This window comes from Podarcis raffonei, chromosome 5 (assembly GCF_027172205.1).
Source record: "Podarcis raffonei isolate rPodRaf1 chromosome 5, rPodRaf1.pri, whole genome shotgun sequence".
In the NCBI taxonomy this organism is placed as follows: domain Eukaryota; kingdom Metazoa; phylum Chordata; class Lepidosauria; order Squamata; family Lacertidae; genus Podarcis; species Podarcis raffonei.
The window spans coordinates 51146668-51167182 of record NC_070606.1 but is presented as its reverse complement, the minus strand read 5'-3'; the positions used below and the strand labels follow the sequence as shown (position 1 = coordinate 51167182).

General features: G+C 39.6%; 1 protein-coding gene across 3 annotated transcripts in view; it reads left to right on the top strand.

Moving 5' to 3' along the window:
* The window catches only part of ATRNL1 (attractin like 1), a 498126-nt gene that overhangs the window by 354366 nt on the left and 123245 nt on the right, over positions 1 to 20515 (top strand). For all 3 annotated transcript variants that reach the window (XM_053389095.1, XM_053389093.1, XM_053389094.1), the window contains one exon: positions 8563 to 8670. In XM_053389095.1, coding sequence (XP_053245070.1) covers positions 8563 to 8670 — 108 coding nt within the window. The remainder of the gene's footprint in view (positions 1 to 8562; positions 8671 to 20515) is intronic.

Below are 20515 nucleotides of genomic sequence, written 5' to 3'. Positions count from 1 at the left end.
AATATTTAATTATACAATTTCAGAGATGTGCTATAACTGTAGTTATGTGTGTTAATTACTATCCAGCAGAGACAGGGTGTAGTTTCTTGAAAACAATGAAAATCTGTAATTAAGTATTCTTACCACTACACTGGGATTTACTGGGATTTACTGTGAAGGTTTGGTGTGAGTGTTAGTCATTAGTTGTTATAAAGGCAAATAACAGCCCATCATTATTTACCCAGATCAGAGCTCATCTGTATTTTTAAGGTAGTATTTAAGACTACGTTAAGTTTCTGGGTATATGAACTGAACTATATAATTGTTCCACTTGTGGTTGGATGATTTCCCCCATGCATGGATTTAGGCAATCCTGTGCTGTGACAAATTAGTTGTATGAATAATTTTTCAGAAGCACAGTCAGGGTTGATCTAATACATTTTGCTACCTAAGCAACTTGTATCACACAGTCTGAAAGAACTGACCAAAGATCCCAGCTTAACAGATCATCATAGTTGGTTGAGGCAGAACTCTCAGCTGGGATAGCCATGTACTTTGTGTTACAGTCTCCTGTCGGAAGGGCTGTCTGATCTAAGTTCTATTTAAAGATAAAGAACCAGAGGAAGGGAGAGTAGTGGCCTTGAAATTGTCAACAGTTAGCACCTAGGTCACCTGGTGAGAGTCTTACCCACTGTAGTAAGATGTATTGTATATTATCATTTCTTGTTGTGTGTGTACACATAAAAAGGAGTGCATTTCTGTACTTTCCCTTTCTTTTAAAGAAAAGATTCAGGACTGGCATAGGAGAATGAAGCTAAGAGACGGGAAGGAAATGCAACTGTTTTCAGCTGTTTTTATGGTGGTATTCCACATTCTGATAAGATGTGTGAGACATCTGTGCATTTCTGGATGGTCATCTTTCACTCTCTTTTCACATTTATTTCGGGGTTCCTAGAGATGGTTTTGTGACAAGTGGTACTGTTTCTATCATGAAAAAGTGGGACAGATTGTGAAAGTGTTTCCTCCTGACTTTTCTTAAGTAATAAACTACACCCCATCACACAATAGCCCCATATTTGCTAGGAGTACCTGCTCTCGCTGCATTTCAGTTGAATCTGTGAGTTTTAATTTTGGGCTGATTTTGTGTCTGCAATATTTTGTCTCTCCTGCTTGTTCTCCCACTCATTCTATGGTTCATTGATTTATAGACACATATATAAGGTGCCATGAGAAAATGTTTGAACTTGGTTTTTCACTTTCAACTTTGCCCTTTCCTAAATTCCTGAATTATTATTTTGTTTATTACTTTACTGTAAGCCCATTCATTAAAACACCCTGTGCAACTGGAGTTTTCTTTTGAAATACCTTATCCCACAAACCGTTACATTCAATTAGTAAGCATTTCCTCTCATACAAAGCTTATTACAAAACACTGAAGTCTCTTTTACTCTTTCTATGCTCTAAATCCCCCTCCTTTCTCCCCAGGCACAATTCTGAATAACAGACAAAAAGAACCAAGTACTTTTCTTCTGAGTGTGTGGTCAGTGGAGAGTTTGCTGGTGGTTGAATCTTTCTTTTTTATCGAGTTTCAGTTTTGTACACCTGCTATAAGTAGTGCATTGTGTCAGTGCACAAAGTTATTAAATGTAATGGAGAATCCAAGGTACAAAAGAACTGTGTAAATGAGAGACTTAATGTGATAGAATTTTCTGAACAGCTGATCAGAATTTCAGTGTGTGCAATACTTCTTCTTAAGTAAGACTTAATGCATGTCATCCATTGCAATTTATAATAATGAGCCCTTTTGAAACCTTGTTAGAATTTAAAAGTGGCCACACAGAAGTAGCTAAAATACCTTAAGCTTGCACACACACAAAACCACTTGAGAGAGAGACCAATCATTGTTTCTACTATATTTCACATGTAATCCAAACAGTAATAGTCATATACTAATTTGAAAATTATGATAGTTGATATTCTCTTATTTAAGTTTTTATGCATTTTATTATATAGCTGTATTATTAACTGCTGTGATGTTTTTATGATATAGCAGTATATAAATATGTTTATAAATAATAAGCAATGATAATAATAAGTAAGTAACTGTAAGCTAACAGATTTTAGCTTAGCGGTTATTTGCTATACACATTGAATATCATGGTATCTTTCTTCTGTAATGTTCAAAAATCTGGAGTGATCATTCACATTCTTAAATTACCTAGTTTCCAACTTGCCACATATTTTACTGCTTCATATTTAAGGAAAATCAGCTCCTGTGCTTCCTCATATAATTAACTTGAAGCTGAAGTGGGTTTGGAATAAAAACAGAATGAAAAACATTGGAAAAGACGTAGCCATCTACATTGAGAGATTCAAGATCTCTATACATTTAGAATAAGGAGACATTTCCAATAACTATCACCATCATTGTTAAGAGTTCTATTGTACAGAAATTAAAACTGTCTCCTTGAGACATGTAACTAGTATGCAAACACTTTTGACAAGTTTCCAAGCAAGGGTTCAGAAACTATTTATTATTTATTTAAGATAATACTATTCAACCTTTCTATCTTAAAAGAAGATTCCCAAAACAGGTTTCAGGTTAAAACAAAACACATAAATTGAAATTTTTAAAATCAAATGTGTTAAAAAGAAAGCAAATTTATAGAACAACAGAATAAACAGTCTGCAACTAGACTGAAATACCGGTAAACAGTAGCAGTACACAACAGAGCAGTAAGCTTCAAGAAAAGCAGCAAGAACAACTATTGTTATTCAATGAAACCATGAACAAAGATATGTGCTTCTATTTGGCACCTAAAATGTAGGGCCTGGTCAACATCTCTGAGGAGGTAATTCTATAACTAGGCAACACCCCCCCCCCTGATTTCAATCAAACTAACCCCTGAAGGCAGAAGTACCCAGTGAAGAGTATCTGCAGAGGAACTTTATGACTGAGCTGGTTCAAGGAATAGGTAGTTCTTCAAATTCCCAAATCCCAAGCCATAAATAGATGTAATGTTCAGAAAGGAGCACTTTGAATTATGGCCGGAATCACACAGAAAGCCAGTGAATATCTTTTTATAGGAGCCCAAATTTTTCCACACAGCTAGTGCCAGTCAATAATCTAGATGCCGTGTTTTTCACAAATTTAAATTTTTAAGTAGTCATCATCAAAAGCAGCTCCTCAAAGAGGAGAGCAAGAGCAATTCCTGAAAGATATGATGCTACAGCTACTGGTCCTGGAAGCTGCCTTGTTATACGTCAAACCATTGGTCCATCTATCTCAGTACTGTCTACACTCTACACTGACTGGTAATGCCTCTCCAGGAGGAATTTCATCTTTCAGACATGAGTCTTCCCCAGCTCTAGCTGGAGATGCATGGGACTGGACCTGTTACTTTTCTCATGAAAAGCAAGTTCCCCAGTAAACTACAGCACTTTTACTTTCCCTATCCTTCACCTGACCAAGGTTGTCCAAGACGTTCTCTGTTCTAAGTAAAAAAACTGCAGAAATGAATCTAGATAATCAAAGTCATCTGAGAGTGCTCAGAGCTTACCCCACTCCATGGGGGCAAACATACTCAGGTAAGGCTAAAGAAAGAAGTAAAATAAGTTTCAATCATCTAATAATAATATTTTATTGAATAATTGCTTTGAATTCTGGGGTGACAGGCCACGGTCTTCAAATTACTAAAATCACTAGGAATACTTGGGCAGGGTATAAGTATGCAAGAATTACATAATCAGATGTAGCTGTATAATTGTGCACCCATCTCTAAATGTGGGTTATTTGAGCTAATAATTCAGAGAAGGCAGAGTCTGACTGTTTTGCAGGAAATCATGCCATTTAATTTGAATAATTGTGAGTGCGTCTGCCCTTTATCATATTTGGGAATAAATGTAAAACATCTCCAGTAAAACTTTATTTTGAGTGATCTCTGATTTCAGTGACATTTTGAATGAGCTCATGCAACTGCTTTGAGTGCCTCTGGCAATGCAGTGGGTCATTGTTGTATGACAAGAACTTACCTTATTATGGTAAATTCATAACTTGCTTTCTTATTCTTCACTTCTCTGAAAGTAAATGTGGGCCACTGAGGATAATAAATAAAAATTGAACTATGTACCTGATTCACTAACCTTGAAAACAATAATGTTGTGCTTTCTACCTAACCTAAGTTAAAAATAAAATAAAATTCTTGGTACAGGGCCTAAGAATTTCCTGGAAATGGGTGGGCTTAAAAAAAAAAAATCTTGGCAGTATCCTTCTTGATCATTTATACTCTTAATCCAAACAAACATTCAGAAGAGTCCTGGAACTCATCTCCTAGCATACTTAAGTTGTGTGTGTGTGAAATTAGTGAAGCTGAACATTCAAAACCAATGAGCTATATATGATAGGGCTATGAAGCACAGAAAAAAAATACCTTAGGATTTTTTTAGCTGGTCTAGAGCTAAGTAACAAAATTCTAGGGGCCAAACTTGAACCATCAACGCTTTCCATCCAGATTATCTAGCTACCATTTGCTGGCTACTTGTTCTAGAGGAAATGCACTTTAAAGCTTCTTTAGGTGTAAAATATTGCATACAATTGATCCTGTGCAATTATTGCTCTCACAGGGCTCCTGCAACCTGTCCAAAGTAACATCAGTTTAAAGTCTCAGGCCAGGGCTGGCCCAATATATCATGTCACCTGTGGAAAAAGACACAATGCTTCTGTCCTTCCTCATTCCGTGTATAGGACTGGCCACTGCATCTTGTTTCTACACTGAGGATGGATAACATCATTCAGTGCATTTGAAGGAAGTGGGCTAGTTTAGGGAGTACGTGAGATACCAGTGGTGCACACATTTCTAATATCCAACAGAAGGTAATGGCCAGGGTGGTCTCAGAAGGAATGGCTGGGGGTGAGGGCCGCTGCTCCCAGCACCTACCATCTGATGCAATTGTCTCACTGCTTAATGGTAGTGTCAGCCTCTTCTTGGGTTAACAAAGGCTGTCTAATCTAATTTGCTTTTAGAGTTTACAGTGGAGTCTCTGTTGCTTTTGTAGAATTGTGACCCGCATATATCTAGCTCTTGTAACCAGATGGCAGTTACGTTTGAGTGGCACATCTAGCATTCTTTATTGGTTTAAACCAGGGGTCAGCAAACTTTTTCAGCAGGGGGCTGGTCCACTGTCCCTCAGACCTTGCGGGGGGCAGACTATATAACCCATAGATGCATTTTAAATAGAAGCACACATTTTACTCATGTAAAAACACCAGGCAGGCCCCACAAATAATCCAGAGATGCATTTTAAATAAAAGGACACATTCTAATGTAAAAACACACTGATTCCTGGGCCATCCATGGGCTGGATTTAGCAGATGATTGAGCCGGATCCAGCCCCCAGGCCTTAGTTTGCCTACCCATGTTTTAAACAGAGAACAAAGGGAAGGGTATGGTTGTCTCAGGGCTAGCCCAACAAAATGAAGCGTGTTTCTCCCCATGTCAGGGGAGAAGGGGTGACTGAAGATTTACTACAGGAACAAGGAGGGAATAAATATGTTGGGAACAGTAGGGTGTGTGAATCAAATGAACCTTACCCGATGGTTGAAGTGGGAATCACCCATGGGGAAGAAAGGGGCCTGCTCTGAATCATGGCAGGCAGGTGCATAACCACACAGTGCTCTTGAGCATCTTGCCCAGAAATGAGATATTCACAATTGAATTGTAGTTCTCAGGGATCTCAGGATCCAGGAAGAGCCTCTTAAGCAGGGGGTGCACCCTCACCTTCTTCAGGGCAGCCAGAACAACTCTCTCCTGCAGTGAACCCACTCAATCAATCCTGTCTGGTCAGATTTTATCAGCCATGATGGGCAAGGATCAAGAAGACACTTGGCTGCCCAGATACCCTCAAGCATCTTGTCCAAATCATCAGGCCCAAACAATTGAAACTGATCCCATGCAATCTGAGCAGCTGGTTGCTCTGGGCAGTTCTGATTTTTTTCCCTAACAAAGGTGTTGAGGTCAGTACAAAAGCTTTACAATCCCGGCAAAATCCTTTGAGGAACTTCTATAGAGTCAATGCTATATTAGGGCTCTGGAAGGATTGTGAGGGAATTCAAAGGGCAGGTGCCAGCCACAGCTACCTGAATTTCAGCAGGGAAGGGAGGGCCAGGCCCGGGTGGGAGTAGCTGGTATTTGGGGTCAGCAGCAGGGTAGGCAGTGGACCCTTTGGAGATGTCATGCAATCAACAACTTCCCAACAGTGCCTTCCTTAATGCCAAGTCTCCTACTTCCTCTTATATTCAAAGCATGTGTTTTTGGATACATGCTGAAAAGAACAGTCAAATAATATATTCTCCACCAGCATACTCCTGTTTTATTATTATTTTTTGTATTGTATTGTTATTTTCATGTAGTAGCATTTTCTCTGAAGGGGCAGGCAGAGTTTTGCTACCCTGCTTTCAGCCCTTAAATTACTCCTAAGAAGCTACCAGAGTATTGAACAGAGTATAGTGCATATGCTTCTCACAGAGCATCTAAGTGTCTAATGTGCCCAATTTCTGATTTACTTTTGGATAAAAGCATTGTTTTGCCAATGCAACTAGCAAATGGTATTCTACCTCTGCATATCTTGTATGTGTGGGCAAAGCCTGTGAATAAACATTGCACTAGCCGACGTGATCTATGATTATAGAAATCGGGTTTTGTTTTGAGTATCATTCCCCTTATATCATGATTGCATGTTTTTTTATATTTTCATTTTGGAGCCATGTTCTTTTATTCACCAAGGAAACCCCACATTTGAAATACAAATGTGAAAGTAAGATGATTGAAAAACGTTACCAGATGTACTTGCTGCATTGTCGTAGCCCTTAAATCAAAAGCCTTAAGTAATAAGGTGTCATGAGGAATTTGCTTGCATACCCTTTATTATCTCAAAGGGAATTTTATGTAGAGAATGTTAGAGTACTAGCTGAATTTACATTGAAGGGGCCTTCTGAAGCATTGATGAAAAATTCTAAGGAACTTACTGTGAAAACAATATTAAAAGAAATTGTATTACATGATTTTGTGTTAAGAGCCGAGTTGTAAGTAGCTATTGTGTTGGAGCAGGGAACCAGGAATGAGAAGTCAAGGCAAGAGTCAGAGCTGGGAAGGGCTACTGATGCCCAGAAACAGCCTAACCAGCAAATCTTTATAGCTCTTCTTGTTGAGGAGAGCCAGTGAACAGTCATTCCAGTGCTCGGAACCTGTTGCTGTCCATGCAGCTATATAAGCTTATGCCTCAGTGGCTCAATACACTGGAACCCAGAGGTTCCTGGTTCTAGTCCTGACAGCTCTTGACTTCTGTTCCTTCTAAGTACCATGAGATTTTTTTTCATGTAAAGAAGCAAGCAAGCAAGCAAGCAAGCAATGAAACTTACTTGATAATTAATTTGATTTAAATATTTAATGTTGCTTTTATTCATTTCATACATCCAGGGAAGAAAGATTTGTATTATTTAGTGCTGCTCACCATTTTTATTTGTTCAGGTTTAATTAGTATTATTGTTAGAGACTGAGGGGGGAAATATAAATTAGCTTATGAGAATGTGACTGTCGCTCACTGAACATTAGCATGACGTCAGTGGGCTTTCTATGCAACCTGAGCATAATGTAGGTCTTCAGGTTCCTCAGTTACATTGGCACCAGGTCTCTAATGCTCAGACATTATTCTTCATGTTTAAGTAATAAGGAAGGGACTGCATATAAACTGCAGACACTGTCACTAATAACTCCATCTGGTTTCAGTACAAGTGCATGGGGAATCTAAAGGCTGACAATGTTTGTTCTTGGCACAGGTTCATTGAGTTTGTCTCTTGATCAGACTTCAGATGAAAATTTCTTGCCACCATTTCTTCATGTTCCTTAAAGAAATCCTCTGTGTGTGTAACAAAGAGGGGGGGCTGGACTGGGCTTGACAGTTACTTGGAGTACTAAGGGAAAGCATAATTTATGTACCCTTGTTCCAACCTTTGTGAAAATATACAAATAGTCATCACAAGGTACATGTGTGGTATAGGGGTTCACTCTGAAACATTAACAAGTAGTAATTTTGAAGTCAGCTGACTTTATTGTACCAGCATTCAAGATTTGCAGTACAGGCAGACGCTGATAATACAGTTTTAGCAAAAGATAGCTGTAAGGGTGAAAGAAAGTGGCATCCTTTATCAAGGCTGACGATGAACTGAATTCAAGCAACCATTCACAATACTCACTAAAACCTGGTTTGGATTGCCATGGAAATTCCTTAGATTTGCAAAGTAAAGGAATTAGTGGGAATGGTATTGTTTGCACCATAATCCAGTTAGACCCTGGAAAAGCTGTGGTATGTTGCATGTCCAGTCATGTGACCATGTAAGAACATTCTTCCCTGGGCCTCTGGGACCTTTTCGCATGTCTGGAGACCACGAAACTCCACTTAAGATAACCCTGGTATATATTGTTCGGAAATGTCAGTTGTCATTACTGGATAAATGTTAAGTGAATTCAGCTACTGAGCATCATATTTTGAAGTTATTTCATTGAAACCTCTTTTTCCTTCCATCAGCAACTTATGCGGGAGCGGCAGCAGATGGCCAGCCGTCCCTTTGCTTCTGTGGACGTAGCACTTGAAGTAGGAGCTGAGCAAACAGACTTTCTACGAGGGCCATTAGAGGTAAGAACTGTGGTGCGGATGGGGGACCATTTCAATTTGCATACTGATAATGCTAGTCTCATCTGCATCTGCTTCTGAAACCAAGACGAGTGTGATTACCCGGAGCTGACAAGTCGTAGCTACATATGTTGTGCCGTTTTTGAGGCTCATCGTTTCAGTAGCATGACATGAGCAGTAACAAAAGCCACTGGAGAATCTATTAGCTGAGGTTGGAGTGACAATCTGCTCACCTGGCAGCCCTTTCTTGGTGGATAAGAGCTGAAAGAGTTTAAGATGCACATATTAAACAAGCCTCAAATGTAGTCCTCTGAGTACATAGTGCCCCCTAGTTAATGGTTCACATCTATCTTAATTAACTGAGATTGCTCTTTAAAATGAGTTTTGTGTTACATTTCATTATTCTACTTTTATTTGAGAGGCTTGGAGAGTACTGTCTACAGAGTATGTTGTCGTTTGTGACTAATGGCTACATTACAGCATTTTTATTGTAAAGGCAGTACTTCTGAAAGGGAAATTATAATATGCTAAGCAGTGGGATGCTGTATTGGAATAGTGTAATAATGCATGAAATAGATTCTGGAAGAGTCACCTAAAAATAAAAAAGAACTACAAATAGAGGATGATAATGACTAATCTAATTAGGACTCTCTTTTTATTCAGTCATATTCATATATTTCTATACCTTTATTTACAGTATTTTGTTTATGAACTGTATCTTTTCTAGAAGAAAAACAGCTCTAGAATTCTCCCAAATTATCAATTAGCTTTCACTATTTCCAGTTTTTCTTAAATCTAAGTTTTGTCTTGATTGTCTCAGTACCCTCTTTCCAGGGGGGGAAAACGGAACCCACTCCCAGATAATTATAAAAACCTCAGGGTACCATCCCATGCCCAGATAAATGGCCATAGAGCTCAATAAGCTATAAAGGAGTGGCGATAAATTTGTTCATATCCCTTTTCTTTTTCATTAAAAATAGCTTAGTTCAGTCTCTATTTTTAAACAAATAAATGTCACAAAGTGATGCAGGCATGGGTTGTGGAGGTGTTTGTTATCAGGACTGCAGTTCATGGGAAGAGGAGGTTTATCCTTCCCTCCCTTGAAGTCCTCAATATTGGTCTCTGCACAATTACAATGCTTAATAATAATAATAATCCTCATAGCTGTTTGGGGATTTGTTTTTCTTTGGGGAGGGGATCTCAGCTGGAGAAGGAAGCAATATATATATCCCCTTCCACGTGCTGTGTTGCCAATAACAGTTGCATGTTGTGATTGCAATTAAGAAAAAACAGAGATTTAACTGCATACTATGCATTGAATGTAGGGACGCGGGTGGCTCTGTGGTCTAAACCACTGAGCCTAGGGCTTGCTGATCAGAAGGTCAGCAGTTTGAATCCCCGGTACAGGGTGAGCTCCCATTGTGTGGTCCCAGCTCCTGCCCACCTAGCAGTTCAAAAGCATGTCAAAGTGCAAGTAGATAAATAGGTACCGCTCCAGCAGGAAGATAAATTGCAATTCTGTGCGCTGCTCTGGTTCACCAGAAGTGGCTTGGTCATGTTGGTGACATGACCTGGAAGCTGTACGCCGGCTCCCTCAGCCAATAAAGCGAGATGAACACCGCAACCCCAGAGTCGTCCATGACTGGACCTAAGGTCAGGTGTCCCTTTAACTTTTATGCATTGAATGTACCATTTAACCCTGCATTGAATGTACCATTTGACCCTAATATAGGATTATTATTACCTATTACAACTGTACAATTGCAACTGATGTGTTAGCAATGGAGTGGGGTTGCAAATGTTTTTTTGTTTCAGTACTGAAGAACTGTGAAGTCCAACATAGAGTGATACCTCTGTAAAGAAACTTAGATTTCCTGCAACCAGTTATTTCCAACAGCATATTCATTGCAATATAACAGGATTTCATAGAAATGCCTTTATAAGTACTTAGCTGAGATGCTGCTACTGTATACCAGGCTCATTGTAATCCCAAAGACTAGCTCTTGCTGAGTTTTCAGTCCTTCTAATAAACAGAAACTGATGACAATATTTATTGCTGCCATAATTTGAGTACTTTCAAAGCAGAGTGCATTAAAACAATCAGTCTTGCTAAATAAGCTGTGCTAGATTGTGACCAGGGAATGCAGCTGTCAACATCAACACCCCCATCTTCAGCTGTCTGGTGAATTTCCCTTTTGGAGAGAAACAAAGGGAGGCTCCGAGCTATTCAGGATGATGACTCAACAGCTGCATACAAAACTAAAGTTTATGTAATTAATCTAGAAAGCAATATTGTTATGCTCTATTTGGGTGGGAAGAGACAGCGTGGGTGGTGGGAGCACAGGCTTGTGGATTGTTTACTTACAGCTTATATAATTAAACTTTAGAAGTAAACATCAAAAGTTAATTGCTGCCATTTTCTATGACATGTTTTATTTAGAAACAACTGTGGAAGCTGAAATATTTTAATTATATTTTTGAGTTCTTATTAGGATTTCTTTCTCCTTTATTTCTACTATAACTGTACTCTGATGTTAGTACTCACTCCTTGGATATATTCAGCCTAGCCTTATTAACATATACACAGTCTGGATACTGTTCAGTTTTTCCCCACTAGAGGATTGCAAACTGCAGCAAAAGGGTGCATTGCCCTGAATATTAAAGTAATATGGTGCAATGTATTGATTGGTGTGTGGTATCTACTGCATAGAGTTCAATACAAAGGATGAGCCTTGTCTTATAAAATTAAATTACAGGTCTGTTTTGAACTTACAAAAGGAAAGTACAGTGGTACCTTGGGTTAAGTACTTAATTCATTCCGGAGGTCCATTCTTAACCTGAAACTGTTCTTAACCTGAAGCACCACTTTAGCTAATGGGGCCTCCCGCTGCCGCCACGCCGCCAGAGCACAATTTCTGTTCTCATCCTGAAGCAAAGTTCTTAACCTGAGGTACTATTTCTGGGTTAGCAGAGTTTGTAACCTGAAGCGTATGTAACCTGAAGTGTATGTAACCCGAGGTACCACTGTAATAAAAATTACATTTAATAGTCACAGTTCTCCTTAGCCCTATAGTTGCATTCTAGTTATTTTACTGAAGAGGGTACGATGAAGGTAGGCTATTTCCATGCTATCCCATTTTTAAATTTACTACAGTTACAGTGTGATTTATTGGAAACTATCTAACTCCATCCCTTTAATGAGATTTGCAAGGAAGAGGAGGTCATAGCATTATCCTAATTGTGTTTGTTTTAACAACCACTGCAATCTTGCATGTGTTTTGTATTTGTTAGGTGGCATCAGTTGACATAGCATTCCGAATGTTGACTATATTTTGAATCAACATGGAACTTTCATATGATTATCTTTCCCAAGAGACTGTAGAAGTATTTGCATGTAGGACTTGCATTGTTGAAATAAAACCTCCCACTTACAACATTAGTACAGTTGCAAGTTAAGTTCACTTCAACCTCTTTCTCCAACCTTATTTTGTCAAATTTGATTCAAGGATAATTTGGATCAGGTATAAAGTCGTGCCACTTTTTTGACATTGTAATAACTCTGTCGCTTCCAGTAATGTTATATTGACTGTGGGTTGTTTAGACAAAACAAAATGTCAGAGTAGCCATTACCCACAGTATTACACAGGTCTTCTACTTGGTTTGTTAGTGAAAATGTTGCACATTAATATTGCTTCTGACATATATAATGTTGTGAGTTTCCACACTGATGGATGTTTTATTTTCATTTAATGCTGATTGTCAGGTACTGTTCCTTTATTTCTGGTGTGATGATATACATTCAGTGTTCACTTTTTGGATATTACCTTAGAGTAGGAAGCCGGCATAATTTACACTGCCTGACATTAAACCAGCATAAAGTACTCAAGACACAAACCGTGTTCAGGAGCAAGGCCACTGCCAACTGATTCTGCCCAAGTCTGGCAGTGAGAAAAGAAGCCTTTAAATAGAGTTAAACTTGCACCACTCTTTTTGCCAGTTTAAGTTCTTGTTGGTTTACATGGACTCATGACTGAGCTGAAGGATTGTGAGGATTTTGTATAAGATTTAGCAGAGTGAGGATTTAGCATTTTCAACATGACTTATGCTGGCCTCAGCTGAACCAGCTTCAGGTGGAATGAGGGACTTCCACTGGCATATCTCTGGCTGAGCCATGGTTGGGGAGGCAACCAGATGACTAGCTGATTGACTGAATGATTGATTTTAGAACAGTATATTTTACCATGACCACCAACTAAAAGAAGAAATGCATCATTGAAAAAGAGGCCAAATATTTGCTTAACGTTTGTACTGTTCCTGCTAATACACATGTATAGGTGCATATTTATCAACAATCAGCCACCATGTATAAGATGGAGTTGAGGAACAGATGCTTGCTGGGTCCAGGACGGGACAGTGGCATCATCAAACTGTCAGGGGCAGCAGATGCAGGTCTGCAACTGCCACCATCCTGGTCCCAGCAAGTGACAGCACTGCCACAGTCACATGATTCTTTATATCTAAACTAGAATTGGTCCAGACAGCCCTTCTAATACAGGATGGTTTCACTGGACAGTGCTTCAAACAGAGTAGCATCTTCTGTAAAGCAGGACACATGATCACTGGCCTCTCCTGCCTCTCGTTTCATTTGCTAATTATGAGGTCAAAGCTCAGTCAGTTGAGTATGAGACTCTTAGTCATGGGTTTGAGCCCTACATTGGGCTAAAGATTCCTGCATTGCAGGGTGTTGGACTTGATGACACTTGTGGTCCCTTCCAACTCTACAATTCTATATGGTTTTTTTTCCAGGGAAGCCTTGCATATATGTAGTTGTGATCGGTTTAGAAATCTGTGGGCTTAAATAGCCTTCAGAAACTCAGACCTCAGATAGCCAGTGGCAGCGCTTCATGCTCCAGCACCGGGGGGCGGAGAACAGGCGGGGCGGGGCTGGCATGCATCCCAGAGCAGGGTGCGCCACCCACAGGGGCGGGGTGCACGTCCTGGGGCGGGGTGTGCCGCCTGTGGGGGCGTGGTGCCCAGCGCGGGCGGGGGGCAGCCGCGATGGCACCACACCGGGATCACGCTGCTGGGGGCGGTGCACTCCCCCTGCACTCCTCTTCCTCCGCCAGTGCAGACAGCTTGGGGGTTAAAATGGCAGTGTGCCCCTCAATTCGAGGATATGTCTCCAACTGGTGCTGGTACTATTATATTTGCCTGCTTTTGTTGTGCTATAGAAGTATTTATATTTTTCCCACTTTCAGTAGCTGTGCATTCCTACTCAGCACATTCCAAGACCTTACTTGTGTGGTATATTTCCTTGTATATATTTAAAATACACTTATTTGAATGATCTTGGTCCCAGTGAGATTTGAGGTTATTCTGCAAAGCTGTATAAATAAATCCACCACCCCCACCCCCCGTTAATAAAAGCAGTTATAACAATTTTTAGAAGTCTGTATTGTCAGGAAGCTTGAGCCCAAGCTTCAGTTCTGTCGGCTGCCATTGTGCCATTGGTGGCTGCTAAGAATTCAGGGTGATTTATTTAAAGTACAATACAATCCAGTGCTCGAGCTTTGTGCGTTCAGGTAATTGAAGTTTATACTAACAAGCGAGTTTTCTGTTTTCCCTTGCCAATAAAGTGGGAGGACTTTTTAACTTGCTTTGCAAACCAACATCATTTTTTTGCTGGGCTCATATTCCTGCTTAATTTAAATAATTTAATGAGCAATTTTAAAATCTGCAACCCAAGCATACTTGATTATTTTATACAAAATGAAACTGGTATGTGTGCTTCATCAGCAGTACACTTCTTTTACCCCTCTCTGATAGCAAAAGTTCTGCAGAAACTGGAAGTGCATTATTTCAACCTCTTCCTCACAGGTCATCTCATTGATCTGTTTCACAGACCCTTTTTACTTCCATTTCTCTCCTATGTAGAAGGCTACATTTGTTGCCAAATTGACTTCACAGAAAAGCATAGCATATTTTACTGTGAAGATACAATCATGTCACATGATCTTAATATTATAATGCCACATAAACTTGGAAGCATGCACATTTCTGGTCACTGTACCTCAAAAGGGTATTGTAGAGCTGACAAAGGTACAGAAAAAAGGGGCCAAATTAATAGTTGGAGCAACTCCCCTACAATGACAATTTACACCATTTAGGGCTTTTTAATTTGGAGTGAGTAAAGTGGTCGTGACAGAACTGCAGAAAATTATAAGTGGTGTGGAGAAAGTGGATAGAAAGGATTTCTAACACTAGAACTAAGTGTCATCAGAGAAGCTAAAAGCTGGGAGATTCTGGACAAACAAAGGGAGGTACTTCACGTAGCAGTTCTTATATTGTTCTAAAAACTGGGAGCTTTTGCTAGCAACTGATCTTCACTCTCATTTTGGGGGGACAGGAAGACTAAGAGCTCTGATTACTCCATTTCTGATTCTTTCTCTCTCTCTCTTTTTCCACACTGCCCCCTTACAGGGTGGTTTTTTTTCCAGAATTCTCGTGGCTCCACTTGTGTGATCAGCTTTTCAAATGTCACCTTCTAGTGAAGTGTCAGTTTTGTTGCTGATTTACAATGCTTCCCCAACAAAGCCCATCCTTTGATCATTCATGCTACCACCATCCATTAGTCTCTCCACTGTGGTGTGACATCAATAGGTGTGACACCAATTTTGTGGTGAAACTAATATTTTGCTGATTCCATCCCACAACTAAGTTTTCCCTGTCCTTATCCTCTCTTCCTTTCATTGTCTCTACCATAGTTTCTAACGTCCATACTAGCATTATATCTACTCTTCATTGTCTATCCAGTGAATGCTATTCTTTCTATTCTTGGATTATTTATTGGAGTTCTATTTATTCCTTCCTCAGTCTATACTAGAGTGACCATAAATGTGTAGCCTCATGCCATTCTTGCCCCAGGAAATGGAAGATTGTATCAGCCCATTTTCTTTCATTTTTCTAGCTTTCTTCTTTCTCCAAATCCAATTCCAAATTGCTTTTCTACCTTTCTGCATCTCCACTGATTTGCTCCACACTTTGACCTCAAAACATACAATATCAACCTCTTACTCACCCCACCCTACCCCATCTCTTCATCCAGTATGTTTTTCTCTAACTTGTCAGAACTCTGTGTAGCTAGAAATTGCCCTTCCACTCAGGCTGCCTCATTTATCTGGAAAACGTTTTGTCTCTCAGGCTATTGAATCTCTTCATTTGAGATATTGCCTCAAGACCTTTCTTTTTTCCTTAGCTAATGGCAGGTTCTTTCTGAAAAAACATTTTGTGATACCTCGATGAAGGATGTTATTTTCAGGAAAAGATATTCTGTCGTTTTTATATCAAGGCACAATACCTGCCTCAAAGGAAAACAGAATTTTGGTTTACTCTCAATAGTGCTTTCTTCTGTAGGAAAGAAAATCCTATAAATCTTGCTGCATGTTTATTTTCAGATTCATTGGTCTTGTAATATTTCTAATTCTGCAACTATTAAACACAAATCTATATTTTGACTCGAATCCCCCAATTATATAACTAAACATACACACATACAGGCTGAACTTGGACATGGTCTAGATACAGTACACATTTGTCATATATGTATATATATATATTAAAAGCTTTTCTGTTCTTTATCCAATAGGTAAATAGAATAAAAGACTTAGCATTGAGTTAAGGCAGAAATATTTCAGCTCAACCATGCTTTTGCTTCTTCAGCATACAGCATATCTTTGCCCAGGGAAGCTCGCCTGATGCCAGCATTGTATATTTTTATGCACCAGGCAAATGCTTTCTTTTATAACTAGGCCTTTAGCCCCTAATTGTCTGTGGCCTTATAAAAGTGGGTGGAATGTTTTTATTGTATATATTTTTTGCATTGGTTTTAATGTAATGGGTTGGTTGGTTTATTGGTTATAACTTGCTCTTGTTTGCTTGAGCAACAAATTCAACAACAACAACAATAATAATAATTGTCATGTCTAGGAAGAGTTGACTTTATACATACCGTATTTTTCGCTCTATAAGACGCACTCACTTTTCCCCTCCTAAAAAGTAAGGGGAAATGTGTCTGCATCTTATGGAGCGAATGCAGGCTGTGCAGCTATCGCTGAAGTCAGGAGAGCAAGAGGGATCAGTGTGCACCGATCCCTCTTGCTCTCCTGGCTTCAGGGATAGCCAGACAAAGCCTCTTGAGAGGGAAAGCTGCACACCTCCCCTTCAGCAAAGTGGGAGGAGAAACAGAGCCCCTTCCGTTTCTCCTTCCGCTTTGCTGGAGAGCCACTGCGCAGAGAGGGAGAGAATATTTTTTTCCCTTGTTCTCCTCCTCTAAAACTAGGTGCATCTTATGGTTGGGTGCGTCTTACAGAGCAAAAAATACAGTACCTTTGACTACCCACAACTCTTTCTCACGTAGGATAGTGCTGTTTTGTTTTGTTTTCACCCAGGTTGAGTAGTTTTTCATGTATTCTTGTGGTTTGGGCATATATGTCTCTTAGCTTTTCATTTTTTTCTATTATGCTAAGCCTATGGTTTTACTTTCGAAATGCTCAAATCGATATTTTTCTTTCCACAGTATTAACTAAGTATACAACACTAATCATACTCAGAGTAGACCCATTGACTCAAGTCTATTTAAATCCTATTAACATTGTACTGTGTATCACCCTAAGAATGAAATAAAATACAGTGGTACCTCGGGTTAAGTACTTAATTCGTTCCAGAGGTCCGTTCTTAACCTGAAACTGTTCTTAACCTGAAGCACCACTTTAGCTAATGGGGCCTCCGGCTGCTGCCGCGCCGCCGGAGCATGATTTCTGTTCTTATCCTGAAGCAAAGTTCTTAATCCAAGGTAATATTTCTGGGTTAGCAGAGTCTGTAACCTGAAGCGTATGTAACCTGAAGCCTTTGTAACCCGAGGTACCACTGTAGAGCAAAGACAAAATAATTGGGGTTTAAAGCCAAATCCAGAGTAAATAAAAAAAAGATTTAAGAACTATATTTATCTTTTAAACATGGCTTGTCCAGCATTTTGGAAACCATTTACTTAGAAGCAATTTTAAAGAGTTTGCTGAGAGCATATTCACACATTAATCCCTCACACATTCCCACCCCAGATTCTCTCTAGGAAGAGACTGAGAGTTGGCCTTGAGCTTATCCTGATTTATTTGTGCCCTTCCATGTTATCCTTGAAGGTAAATGTAGGAAGCCCCTCCGAATATATAAACACAGGACCTGAACCTAGGAGGTTGCACTCTGCGTGATGAGGTGCACAGTGAATATGCACATCATTACTCCCTGTGGGGAATCTGAATGGGAAAATTTAATGGGGGAAACCGCTAAGTCAGTAAACCAGTCAGTAAACCAGTAGAGGTAGCACTTTAAAAAACAAAAAAGCAAGATATCATCCCATGTTTTCAGTTTAAGGTATTAAAAAATCTGATTTAATATTTTTTATATTTAAGAAATGATGCCTTAAGCACACTCTGCTTAATCCAATTGCTATAAAAGTTACTGGAATGGAAATACAAGATTTCTAGCTGCACAATATTTCATGCTCCAGTAGCATGAACAAAATATAAAGTTTAACTGATTAAGTGTAGGTGTTTTGTCATATGTTGACATAGTAATAACATAATTTATTAATTAATATATTTAAGTGTGCCGTTTCTGAGATTAACAATATCAAAATACAGAAGTGTGGTGTTTTCAAGCATAATACAATTTCTGTACTGTGTATGCAAAGTTTACAAGAAAATAACACTGTAGATGACTCGATTCACTGGAATGAACACACGGATTGTTGCTTATTCCCTACTTTATTGTGTTCTAAATTTTACCTTTTTCTCAGGGCCATTGCTTCAAAAATGGTACTGTAAACCATGTTTATTGGAAGACTTGCTGAGAATCTTTTAAAATTTAGCAAATTAAGTTGTAGGAATGAATAACTATTTGTGCACAACAAAACACATATACAGAGATATTCCCAATAAATAATAAATAAATAACCAAATGGGGAAAAAATTGCTGGCTATTCAGTTATCTGCATTAAATTTGGGGTTATGATGGATTGCTGAGTGGTGAAGAATAGAAAATGTGGGACAGATGAGGTAAGGCCAAAGCTTTTAGGGCATGAAGCAAGCAAAACACCAAATTCTATTGATAGTTTTAATCTTGGGACCAAATGAATAAATTGTTGCCTGGTTTATACCATTATATATTAGATGAACTGCTTTCTTGTGTTCAGTATGTCAACTGATTAGCAATTAAGAGTCACAGTGGACTATATTTTTTTACCAACTGCAAAGAACAAATGATTTGGATCATGATATATTGTCCATTTCTCCATCACTTTTGATGGCATCTGCTGCTGCTGTTGTTGTTTGATGATTGCGTGGTATAATTACTGCTGTTATTTCAGAGTCCATCACCAATCCCAGGCCACTGTTGTGCTTCTCTTCTTCCTGTCATCAGGTGCGCATGCTGAGATTACAATGAAAAGAAGCAACTCTCATATTTCTCCTTGTTACGTTATGATTTTGATCCATGAAGTAATAAAATTGCCATTTTAAGCCTCCTTAATGGCTTCCAATCTGTGAGCAACAGTGTCAAATAAATGTCTAGGAATGGGCACAATGACTAAATGAAAAGATCATGTTGTTGCCATCCCTCTGTCTTGAGAAACAACGGAAGAGTGTGCTATTGAGGGTAAAGTCAAACCGTTGGAGAGTTGTAACATCTACTGTGGCTGTAGAGACCAGTATAGGGGAGACATGCTTTATTACAGCTGGAGCAGATGAAGGCCTCAAGTTTCATGGGCGCAAATACACCATGCCATTTCTTCTTTCTGCACTCCTGCCAGCAGTCATTTCTCCTCTGGCCACTGCTGTGGATGCATGACCTGTCTGTCTGTCACCAGGCATTATGGTCCTCTGCGAAGGATTCCCACATGGCAGGGTTAATATTGCCAGTTTTCATGTCACATTTGCAGACATCCTTATAACACAGAGTTGGTCTTCCAATAGGCCTGATGGCCGAGGCCAGCTCCCCGTAAAGCACATCCTTGGGAATCCTGCTGTCTTCCATTCTATGGACATGACCAAGCCAGCATAGACATCGCTGATACAGAAGTGCCTTGAGACACTGCCATGCCATGTGATGCCCAAAATATTCCTAATGCAGCACATATGTACTCAGAGCTCCAAGCGCTCATTGAAGCAGATGGACAGTGGCAGGTCAGCACCTGATTAACTGGGGTCTGCCCCGCTTAAGGCGGGCGGTAGTTGACCAGTGAGACACAATTATCTCCCCCACTGACAAAGGGAACCTGTAAGGCTCTCACATTACACCAATCAGGTTGAGCTTACAGCTTGCAACTTCTACCTCCTGCATTGTTTTTGCTGCATTAGTAGCACCAAAGTGACCTCTCTGTGGTGCAAGCTTGGGCAGTGTATATGGAAGCCGTGGGCTGCTCAGATGACAAGACCCACCTCTCAGCCTTGCTGATGTAATGCAAAGCAAAGCAAAATAATACATTTGTCACCAGCTTGGCTGCAGGAATTGCCGGAAAGATGCCATCCAGCCATTTTAGGGACTCCACAAATGGAAAGATCAACATATCATTATTACCCAAGGCAGGGCTTAACACAGTTGGCTTAGGCAATTGTGATACTGAAGTAGTATGGGTTGACAATGATGTCCCGGGAGCTGCCACCTTGGACAGGAAATAGGTTGGGGAAGGGGAGTATCTGCATGGCATCTTAAATGTTTTTTGGTTCCTGTGGAACCATGACTGTAAACCTCTATTGAGATATTAGGGAAGGTGCATCCACCTAATATGGCCTTATTT